Source organism: Lepidochelys kempii, chromosome 11 (assembly GCF_965140285.1).
Source record: "Lepidochelys kempii isolate rLepKem1 chromosome 11, rLepKem1.hap1, whole genome shotgun sequence".
Classification (NCBI taxonomy): Eukaryota; Metazoa; Chordata; order Testudines; family Cheloniidae; genus Lepidochelys; species Lepidochelys kempii.
The window spans coordinates 52488524-52500914 of NC_136390.1; the positions used below are offsets into that span (position 1 = coordinate 52488524).

General features: G+C 43.8%; 1 protein-coding gene across 1 annotated transcript in view; it reads right to left on the reverse strand.

Annotated features, from left to right (window-relative positions):
- HIBCH (3-hydroxyisobutyryl-CoA hydrolase) overlaps positions 1–11151 on the reverse strand; it is an 87951-nt gene extending 76800 nt beyond the window's left edge. The window contains exons 1-3 of the mRNA XM_073306182.1: positions 10990–11151; positions 2105–2147; positions 1076–1216 (exon numbers count right to left, since the gene is read on the reverse strand). Coding sequence (XP_073162283.1) covers positions 1076–1216; positions 2105–2147; positions 10990–11030 — 225 coding nt within the window. The 5' untranslated portion in view covers positions 11031–11151. The remainder of the gene's footprint in view (positions 1–1075; positions 1217–2104; positions 2148–10989) is intronic.
- Between the last annotated feature and the right edge of the window lie 1240 nt (positions 11152–12391).

A 12391-nucleotide genomic window follows, 5' to 3' on the forward strand; every position in this document is an offset into this window, starting at 1 on the left:
TGGGTCAGAAACATTTAGTTCATGCTTGGAAGGTTAATTGATGTAGATAGGTCTTCCTGAATCTTCCAACAGACAGCTTCAGTGTCAATACCATCAGAAGAGAAACGGGAAGCAGCTGGGAAGCACTTGCTGCTATTAGAAGTATGTGCCCTGTGAGGACTATTGTCCTCATTCCTGGTAGGAGTTGCTACACCCTAGAGCAGTCAGCCTGCGAGGAGCTCCTACCAGTACTACCCACAGAAGATTCTGTGATTGAGATGGTATTAACTGGGGCTCAAAGTTCAGCCAGTAGGAGACCAGGGTGTTAAAGGCCCAAACAGACTGGGCAGGAAGTACATGACTTGTAGCACTAATGGATTTCAGCCAAATGAATTGACTAAAGCCTGGTCTACGCACAGCGTGTTGTACCGGTATAACTACATCAGTGTAGCATGTTTTTGTTTTTAACTGAAATAATTATAGTTGAACAGCCTCCCAGTGTTGATGCAGTTTTTAAAAGTGCATTATATTCATCTATTTTAATCCCTTTCCCATATGGTAATAAGCTATATCAATATAAACATTTATACCAATATAACTGCATCTGCACTAAAGAAGGGAGTTGAACCACTTTATGCCAGTATAGTTAAAGTGGTATGATTTCTACAGTTGAGGATTTGGAGTAGTTCAAGTACTCCCCACCCCCTGCCCGGCTTACATAACCTCTGGAGAAAGGAACCCATATCACTACATATGCAACACTGTTCAGCATTTCACTTAAATGTAGGAAGTTAGTTGGGGAACCAAACTACCATGCAAATGTGGATTCTTCAACCTAATCTGTAGGTCAGGATGGTATTTAAGGACATGCCTTACTTTAAAACTGTGAGTAGTCTCACTGAATTCAATGGATCTACTCACACGTTTAGTTAGGTGCAAGTTTAAGTACCGGTTGAAGCAGGGTCTTAATGATTGGGTCAGTGACTCCATACAAGAAGTTACAGACTGATTAGAAAGAACAAAGAAGTGGCAGCTTTATATTTAAAACTGCCAGTAGATGTATGAATTTAGGCTGAGTTAAAATAAAGCCACTAACCTTTAACTGTGGATAAATCTGTCGAATCATGGAAAGATTTAATGCATTTAGAGCCTTTGGTCTATTCATAGTTATGACTCCAGCACATCCTTTCTTTTCCAATAACACTTCAGCTGCAGAATCTGTGTGTTTGGACATATTCTGTACATGCAAAAATAGGGAGACTAAGTAAAACAATGTATTTTCATGTTGAATAACCATACGGTATAGAGTATAATTCCATAAACATTCTCAAAACTCACCGTAACTGTGATTCAGGTCATTGTGAGTATTTTGACAGAATTCTAGACTAACATTTTCCAACACAACTCTCAAATTATTTAAAAATTGATTTATTTCAGCTACTCTTTAATAATGCTCCGAAAGCCATACTAAATATATTATACTAGCTTTGCGCTTATTAATTTGCAGGAATATTTGGAAATATTTTGTGTTGTACATTCTGAAATACATTATGTTCCTCAATGTCTTTATTTAGGACATATGGTTGTGATCTTGTTTCACTGAGACTACCACGTTGAAAACACTTGCATCAGTTATGATGATAGATGTACAAGACTATTCTCCTACTCACCATCTAACACAGTACACATGGGATCATGGCAAATGGCCTTGTCTGATCATGTTTGACAGTATTATACAAAAAAGTTACTCAAATGATTCATAAGCAAACTCAATTTAAAACTCAAAACTAAAATGTAAAGTCAGCAAACTAAAATATACAGAAGACAATTTAGCATACTGGAAAACATTGTGTTTGAATCTACTGAGAAAAACAGAATAATCACTCAAAATATGTGGGGTGCCAAAAACTAATAAATCTATATTATTATTGTAAAAGGAATTTGTAGTAAACTCCAGCTGAAGTGTAACTGGAAACATTAGACCTAAACATTAAAAAGCTGAATTTACAGTATAATACTGCCATGATTGGATAAACTAAAGAACTATACACTTATTCTCTATCACACAAGGGGGAGAAGTTACAAAATCGGCTTTTAACACTACCAGATAGAACCCTATACTTACCAAGTGCTGTAGTATTATTTGTAATCTGTTGAATGGCTTCAATCTGAAACAAGAAAGCCAAGTTCAATGGTAGCTAAAGCATTTCAAAAATTCAATGCTCTGAGTGAGTTGCACTAAGCTTTGATAGAAGTTTCTCGCTGTACATGTCAAGTCAGTGGCAGGTTTTCTTAACATATACAACTTTGCACAATTCAACTTCTAAATTATGGTTAGTACGAATAGTGTACAAGCAATCACCCTGTAAAGTCATAAACAACAGACTTGTCGTAAATCACTAAAATGGGTTTTTTTACGTGTGTTTCTAGCATTGTAAATAGTTGTTGGTTTTAAAGGAACAGGAAAAAAAGAACAAATAAATAGAATTTGTCAACACGTACAAACCACTGCCAGTTCTGAAGTGCCTAGAAGTTTCAAAGGAAGTTTGCACACATACAGAAGGAAGTCCTGACTATAATCAGCAGCTTGGCTCAATGTCCAATATTTAGTAGGCATATTACAAAAATATCAGTGCATGTTTCAGTGCTTCAGGAATATTTTCTAGCCCTGGCATTTCTGCAATTTTTTTCAGTTTCCCCTATCATAGTTTTCGCCTATTTTGGAGAGAGTCCAGCGAAGGGCAACAAAAATGATTAGGGGACTGGAACACATGACTTATGAGGAGAGGCTGAGGGAGCTGGGATTGTTTAGCCTGCAGAAGAGAAGAATGAGGGGGGATTTGATAGCTGCTTTCAACTACCTGAAAGGGGGTTCCAAAGAGGATGGCTCTAGACTGTTCTCAATGATAGCAGATGACAGAACGAGGAGTAATGGTCTCAAGTTGCAGTGGGGGAGGTTTAGATTGGATATTAGGAAAAACTTTTTCACTAAGAGGGTGGTGAAACACTGGAATGCGTTACCTAGAGAGGTGGTAGAATCTCCTTCCTTACAGGTTTTTAAGGTCAGGCTTGACAAAGCCCTGGCTGGGATGATTTAACTGGGAATTGGTCCTGCTTTGAGCAGGGGGTTGGACTAGATGACCTTCTGGGGTCCCTTCCAACCCTGATATTCTATGATTCTATGATTCTATAACCTCTAGAGACAATTATATAAATTAGTTATTTGGGGACAAAATGTGCTCTAGTTTATCTGGTGCGCATTGAGAATAACTCAAATGAAATCTAATGAGTTATGCACAATTTACATCAATGTATCTGAGAGCAGATTTTGGCATATAGTCCTACTTTGTTGGATCTATAAACTATTTTGTTTTGAGAATATTGCATAGTTACTTCCTCTTTGCTATCCTGCCCCATTCTTGGGAGCAGACTGAATGATGCTTGCCAGAGTTCTATGAGACCAGATTTTTTTCAATTTATCAAGACCTATGGCAGTTTGACTATAAAAGATGTCTTATATAACTTTTATACATGTACATGAATTGCCAGTGTGCAATCAACCACATTATCAGTGTCCTAGTTTATATCACTTTTCTCATTTTATTCCCAATATTATCCTATTGTTGGCTTTTCCATACCTGAAGTTCATTAACAGAATATATTTAAAAGCATGCTGCCAACTACTTTTAGGCCTGAATTACATTTTGCAACAAGTGGGAATGTACAAAACCTAACATGAACGAGCTGCAGGAGGTGCTGCATGGCCTGGAGGAACAGATACCTTGAGCTCCAGAGCCATCCGCTAATATCTATTTCCATCTGTAGTACAGAGCCCCTGACCAACACCCCCAGCCTTAGTAAAGGAAAAGGTACCCCCAAATCTCTTGAAAATCAGCAGTCATATATTTGTCTGTTGTGGGCTCTACAACTAGCTAAAAGACAAAGAGAACAGAGACTCTAGCCCCTTGGACAAAATGGTTAATTAGGGCGCTGTGTCTGTGTTGGCCCTGCTGGAGAAAGTTGCTGCAGATACAATTGTATTGTGGCCTTGATATCTCCTGACTTCTCTCATTTTACTCTCTCTGCAAGGGCTGACAGGATAGGTGAATGAAGGAGAAGCAAGAATATCAACTCTGGAAGATCAGGTACAAGGGGTCTCTACCCAGGTGCAGAGAAGCCGAACAGACTTATCTTCTCTTAAATCTAAAGTGGCAGACCAATGGAAGGTCACCACAATACTTTGAGAATTAAAGGAGTACCTGAAATAGCAGAAAGTGAAACCCCCTAGAATTTGTTCCCAGGCTCTTTTCAGAAGAGTTGAGCATTAGGTTGAGCATACTTTCAGAAGTGCTCAACCTAATGGATTATTTTAAATTTGACTTAGAGCACGCAGTTCCCTAATTCTTAAAGCCAGCCTCAAATGCCAAATCTCACGTACTGGTAATCAAACTTCTAATACATACTGTAAAAGAGGGAAAAATGCAGCTAGCTCAAAGGGGAGGACGACAGTTTGAGGGATACCAAGAAAATGATTTTGCAAAAGATGTGGCTGAAGAGACCGGACTTTAGAAGAGCTAGGGAACTTGCCAAGTAATGAAGTTTCAAATATTTTATGAAGTTTCCCACTCAGTTCCATGTCAAGACATTGAAAAAGTGCCTCTGTTCCCAAAGCCATAAGAAGCAGAAAGTTCACTGCAGATTATTTAAAACAGTGGCTCTCAACCTTTCCAGACTACTGTCCCCCTTTCAGGAGTCTGATTTGTCTTGTGTACCCCAAGTTTCACCTCACTTAAACTACCTGCTTACAAAATCAGACATAAATACAAAAGTGTCACTGCACACTATTACTGAAAAATTACTTGCTTTCTCATTTTTACCATATAATTTTAAAATAAATCAATTGGAATATAAAGATTGTATTTACATTTCAGTGTATAAAGCAGTATAAACAAATCACTGTCTGTATGAAATTTTAGTTTTTACTGACTTCACTAGTGCTTTTTATGTGGCCTGTTGAAAAACTAGGCAAATATCTAGATGCATTGATATACCCCCTGGAAGACCTCTACATATCACCAGAGGTACACATACCCCTGACAAATCAATACATACTATTTGTTTGTGATTATACAAAGTGTGTGTGTAAGCTCAGCAGTGAAGTACATCAAAGAGATGACCAGGGGGTAGTGCAGATCCCTGTTGCTCAGCAGGAACTTGAGGGCTCCCATTCCATCTTTTAAAATAGTTGCCAATGGGAGACACTGGTGCATTGCCACACCCTACTGCTGGGGATCCTCAAAGCCTAGCAGCTTGACATCATCGGTGAAAGATGGCTCTCCTCCCTGCAAGGCATCAGGCAAAGGCACACAGGACCTGAGGGATATAGCTTCACCCCTTATAGGCAAACGCAACAGAAAAGACGACAAACGCTGATTGTGGAGCTACATCAACCAGTAATTTCTGCCTTCCCTATCACCACCTACTTCCTCCCTCTCACCCTGTCCCTTTCCCCACCTCCAGCCCCTGCTCCCTTCCTCTTCCACTTCTCCATTTCTTCCCCCATCCTAACACGTTCTACAATATCAGGCCCTGAGTACATGAACATAGACTTATATAGAAGAATCATGAGCTTAATCTGATAGCTATGCCCTTTGGTAAAGACACTTGCAATCAGCAGGATCAGTCAGACTTGTCCCCTGTCAGTTATGCTCATTTAATATGAGGAAGGGAAACCGAATGTTTGGTTGTAAACCAAAGGAACAGGGGCATGCAGCGTGGGGAAAATAATCACCAGAGCATCTCACTCAGAACACCACACTATATTACCAATACCCTGGTGTTTACTTTGGCAAACTGAAAAGATTATAGTTAAGAGATTAATACACAGGAATAACCTTGACATACCAGTTAAGAAATATCATGTTGGCAGAGTGCATACTCCCTTTCTATCGCCTTATAATGTGGTTACTACCTTGTATTATAGGAAATATAGAGTGCCTGTTAAAAATATAGTTTAAATAGTGGCTATCAGTAGAGCTCCGGGCCTGGATGGCATCTCCCTGGCCTACCCTCTCCAGAACTGACTACTTGGGTTAGTTTAGTTTATAGTGTTAAGTGTTTCACAATGGCTGCTTTTTCACTGTGATTTGCTTTTTAAGTGGTGAATGGAGAGATACCACTCAGGACAGAGTGGGACTGCGATGCCCTATACCAGAGGTTCTCAAACTGGGGGTCGGGGACGCCTCAGGTGGTCGCAAGTTTATTACATGGGGGGTCGGATCACAAGCTGTCAGCCTCCACCCCAAACCACACTTTTCATCCAGCATTTATAATGATGTTAAATATATTAAAAAGTGTGTTAAATTTATAAGGGGCGGGGGAGGTCGCACTCAAAGGCTTACTACGTGAAAGGGGTCACCAGTACGAAAGTTTGAGAACCACTGCCCTATACTAATATCTAAGACAACCGGTCACAGTTGATAATAGGCCAAGTTATATATGTTATGTGGTTTTATATTTTTGCTTTAACCTGGCTGTGTTCTTCCCTCTCCTAAGCCTCTCAGATCCCCTTACTACCGCTACTCTTCCCACCTCTCTCTTGACCAGAAACATGCAGGAAAATTACACCCTACATGACTGACTTGCATCAAGCCTCTGGAGACGGTTGCAACTAATGCTGATGTATCTACCCTATTCCCTGAAGCATCTGGCAAGGTAATCCAAAAATCTGTGGAATAAGCGTCTGAGGCATTTCATCTGTAGACTCTCCCACCTCATGGAATTCTGTGTAGGGCATAGGTTGAAGTGCAGTAGAGCACATGACACAAGCACTGTCATCCTTGTTTGTAAGGCCACGTGACAAAAATAATTAACATCACCAAATGGTCCTCCAGCTCAGTTTTATTTCCTAGAATGTAAAGGAACTCAACACGCCAATTAAAAGAAAGTATACTCATTATTAAAGAAAGCAAAGGTAGATATGTGGTGTTTTTGCTGCAGAAGAGACACTTGATGTTGGATATTAAAAAAGTCCTGTATTAAAATCACAAATGAGTTTGATTCCCCATAGTTTAAATTCCAGGGTATTATTAATTAAGAGGTCTCTTGGTTTTTGGTACTGTTTCTCTCCCTCTATGTGTGGAACTCGCAAGCTGCTAATTGTGTTAGTACAGATATAATAATTTTATTAAGATAATGTTCTAAGACAGAGTCTGTTCTCAAAGCAATTCTTTGTAACAACAACTACTCACACAGAGAGAGACTCAAAGCAATACTCTGTAACAACAGGAACAGTACCCAGAGACTCCCCGCCCTTTTGTTATATTCATTTCGCTTTGTTAACAATTGTGATTAAAATAGAGATAGAGGATGTATGTGGATGGATGCTTGGTGTGGATAATAACTGAATGATCAGGGAGGTGCCAGCCTAAGAATCCAGTGTCCATCGGCTGAAGAAGGCATCAAGTGGAAATAACCAGAGGACCCCCGGAGGGCAGACTGGAATCCACCCAACAGCCTCAAGAATGGGAGAACCAAAGAACAAGATAACATCTGGCAGCACTCAGGCATCAGGAATGTGCCATCTGCTGACTGATTCAGCAACAGCATGACGAAGCAATTCCCATAGACTGGCATAGGAAGAAATTCCTATAAAAATGGACTCTAGAAAGTGAGAACTTTGGAGTCTGATTCTGTAAACCAACTTCCAAGAGCATCAGATGAGCATCTGACAAGGCCCTGCTCCCTCCTCATGTCCAGACCACCTGGCCAGTGGCTTGGCATGAGCAACTCTAAGGTTGGTAACTATAACAACAACCCTGCAGAACCTGTGTGTGTGTATAAATGAATGTGTGAATAAATATGAAATTTAATGGAATCATAGAATCATAGAATATCAGGGTTGGAAGGGACCTCAGGAGGTTATCTAGTCCAACCCCCTGCTCAAAGCAGGACCAATCCCCAATTGTTGCCCCAGATCCCTAAATGGCCCCCTCAAGGATTGAACTCACAACCCTGGGTTTAGCAGGCCAATGCTCAAACCACTGAGCTATCCCTCCCCCCCAACTGTAATGTTATAGCTGTAACTAACTGCTTACTATGATTCTTTCTGTATTCACAATAAATGTGGCATTTTGCCTTTTCCCCTTTAATAAGATCCTGCTGGTTTTTATTTTATTGGTATAACATTGACACTGATTAGAATGAGTGCAATGCCTTGATGTTTCTCATTCAAATCCAGAGGAGAATCCATACACTTCCATAAAGTAATGGCAGTAACAGTCTGAGTCACTTTCACTAGATCAGGGCAGATTTTTAATCTGTAAAACACCATAAATGGATCTGAACTAATCATTGCTTATATGCAATCTTCTATAGGTCTTTCTCTAAAATATATAGAGAACTCTATCTCTCTACTCCGTTTCCTGGGGATTTTAATCAAATGCTTGATCCTCTTGTGAACAAATCTCACTCTCAGGGACAGTACCCCACCAAAACTAGAATGACCCTAGAATTGCACATTGAAGACATGAATATATAATCACCAAATATCACAGTCTCAATGGGTAGGGACTATACATATTTTCCCTGCCACATGGGTCCTATTTCCATATAGATTTCTTTTTGACCTCCAGGGGCTTGGTTAATTCTCTAATTAACTCCTCCATTAATTGCTTTTTCTGATCTTGCCCCTATAATTCTTCAGACAACAGCCCCAGGTGAGAAACAGCCCCATAGATGGAGATTTTTTCACTTTATCAGATCCCCACTTCAAAATTTTTATTTTAATGTTGTCTATTTTAAGGGTATTAATTTCTGCCATGAAATAATTGGCAAGTGTCCCAAACTGCAGGTTGAGTTTTAAAATTAAATGCTGCAGGTTGCTGCCCCCACCCCAGCATAATTTTAATCATAGATATGTAGGACTAAAAGTGACCTTACGAAGTCATCTAGTCCATCTGTCAAAACTGAGGAGGAATTAAGTATACCTAGACCATCCCTGACTGGGGTTTTACTACTTTAGACAAGGATTCCCCATCCTCCCAAAGTAGCCTGTTCCAGTGCTTAACTATACTTATAGTAAGTTTTTCCTAATATCCAACCTAAATCTCCCTTGTTGCAAACTAAGCCAGTTACTACCTGTCTTATGCTCAGTGAACATGGAAAACAATTGATCAATGTCCTCTTTATAGCAACCTTTTCCATGTTTGAAGACTTAAGTTTCCCCTTCAGTCTTTTTTCTTAGATTAAACATGCTCAATTCTTTCAACTTTTCCTCAGAGCGCATGTTTTCCAAGCCATTTGTTTGTTGCTCTACAGTGGACTCTCCAGAACTTACCCACATCTTTCTTAAAGTGTGGTGCCCCAAAATGGACAGAATACTCCACCTTTGAAGCCTCACCAGCGCCAAGTAGAGCAGAACAATACAACTACCTCCTATGTGTTGCATGCGATAACCTGTTAATAGTTCCCAGAATGACATTTACCGATTTAGCTACAGCATAACATTGCTGACACTCTCCTTCAATTTATGATCCATTATAACCTCCAAGTCCTCTTTTGCAGTACCACTGCCTAGCCAGTTATTCTCCATTTTGTATTTGTGTATTGGATTTTTTCCCCCTTCTTAAGCAAAATACTCTGCACTTATCTCTATTGTATTTGATCTTGTTGATTGCAGACCAATTCTCCAATTTATCAACATTTTAAATTCTAATCCTGTCCTACAAAGTGCTTACAACACCTCTCAAGATGGTAACATTTACAAATGTTAAAAGTACAGCTCTACTCTGTAATCCAAATCATTGTGAAAATATTGAATAGAACTAGACCCAGGGAATCCACGTGCTATGTCCATCCAGTTTGACAGCAAACTATTCATTATTATGACTACAGTGTTGCAACTAGTTATGCACTCATATAGTAATTTAATCTAGACCGCATTTCCCTAGTTTGCTTATGAGATTAACGTTTTTGACACAGTCCTGTGTGACAAAGTCAAGAGATCACCTCTACTGCTTCTCATATCCACTGGGCCAATTACGCTGTCAAAGAAAGAAAAGGACGACTTGTGGCACCTTAGAGACTAACCAATTTATTTGAGCAGAAGCTTTCGTGAGCTACAGCTCACTTCATCGGAGGCAGGTGCCACAAGTCCTCCTTTTCTTTTTGCGAATACAGACTAACACGGCTGCTACTCTGAAACCTGTCAAAGCAGCAAATTAAATTGTTTCAACATGATTGTTCTTGACAAATCTTTGTTGGCTATTACTAATTACCCTCCATGTACTTACAAACTGATTGCTTAATAAGTTTTTTCCTATTCTCTTTCCAGGTATTGAAGTTACATGGCCTATTATTCCCTGGGTCCTTTGTTAACCATTTTTTAAAGAGAGGTGCTATGTTTGCCATTCTCCAGGAATACTGCAAGAACTCAAAGGTGTGGCCTACAACACCTAATTGTAACTGACCAAAATTTGCACAGCATAAAAAGAAAAGTCATCTTCTACGAACTCATTATTAAGTAGTGGGAAGATCTTTTGTGGCTGATGCTTTTAAATAGCACTTCCCTAAAACAAGAGCGACTGCTAAGGGCCAACTGTAAGATTATGTGCCCTGGCACTGACATAAACTGGCAACACTTTTCCATGTCAGACTGTGCAGGGTGGCTTCATCCCTGAAGGAGCCTGACCCACAGGTGTCCTCTCCTTGCCCTAGGGAGGAGGCGGGGACTCACCAGGGGGCAGTGCCTCGGACTGGGCAGGGGCGGGAGGGCTCTCTGGGCAGCTGTAGGGGGCCACCTCCCGCTCTGGTCCCGGGGCGGGTCAGTGACAACGGGACGAAAGGGGCGCTCTGCACCCACTTATCTAGGGCCCATGGGTGACCCTCACATGACCAGGGCCAGGCACCCAAGGGAGCTGGGGGGCGGCGTGACCGTGACACACCCAGCCGCCGGGCCAGAACGGCTGACCACTCCCGCGCCCCTCCCTGTCCGTTTCCCGCTCGCTTTACCTGGGGAGCTGCCTCACCACCAGACCCCAGTGCGGCCCCATCCCCAGTAGGCGGTGAGAAACCGCGACCTCCCCGCGCACGCCACACGCCGGCCAGGACGGCGCAGCCAACGGGCGTCACCCAGCCGCGCCACCGCGGCACAGACCGGAAACAAGAAATCACCACCCTCCGCGGAAGCCACAGAAAGCGGAAGTGACGTACAGGCTTGTGACATTAGCATGGCCTGGACACGTATCGGCGGAGGGGAGTGCGCCCCCTACCGCTGCTGCCCGCTATCCGCCCTGGGCATCCACGTGATCCCGCAGCCAGCTCTGCTCCGCCCACCACCCCGACCTAGCCACGCCCAGCCGTAGTGTGCCCCTCCCCCAACACCCCGACCCAGCCTCGCCCAGCCCTGGTGTGTCCCTCCCCCAACACCCCGACCCAGCCGTCGTGTCCACCCCAACACCGCGACCCAGCCCTAGTGTCCACCCCAACACCCCGACCCAGCCGTCGTGTCCACCCCAACACCGCGACCCAGCCCCCCACCCCTAGTGTGCCCCCAACACCCCGACCCAGCCACACCCAGCCCTAGTGTTCCCCCCAACACCCCAACCCAGCCCTAGTGTGCCATTCCCCCAACACCCTGACCCAGCCTCGCCCAGCCCTGGTGTGTCCCTCCCCCAACACCCCGACCCAGCCGTCGTGTCCACCGCAACACCGCGACCCAGCCCCCACCCCTAGTGTGCCCCCCAACATCCCAACCCAGCCCTAGTGTGCCATTCCCCCAACACCCTGACCCAGCCACACCCAGCCCTAGTGTTCCCCCCAACACCCCAACCCAGCCGTAGTGTGCCATTCCCCCAACACCCCGACCCAGCCTCGCCCAGCCCTGGTGTGTCCCTCCCCCAACACCCCGACCCAGCCGTAGTGTGCCATTCCCCCAACACCGCGACCCAGCCGTAGTGTTCCCCCCAACAGCCCAACCCAGCCCTAGTGTGCCATTCCCCCAACACCCCGACCCAGCCGTAGTGTCCACCCCAACACTGCGACCCAGCCCCCCAGCCCTAGTGTGCCCCCCAACACCCCGACCCAGCCACGCCCAGCCCTGGTGTGTCCCTCCCCCAACACCCCGACCCAACTGTAGTGTCCACCCCAACACCGCGACCCAGCCCCCCCAGCCCTAGTGTGCCCCCATCACTCCGACCCAGCCACGCCCAGCCCTGGTGTGTCCCTCCCCCAACACCCCGACCCAACCGTAGTGTCCACCCCAACACCGCGACCCAGCCCTAGTGTTCCCCCCAACACCCCAACCCAGCCCTAGTGTGCCATTCCCCCAACACCCCGACCCAGTCACGCCCAGCCCTGGTGTGTCCCTCCCCCAACACCCCGACCCAACCGTCGTGTCCACCCCAACACCGCG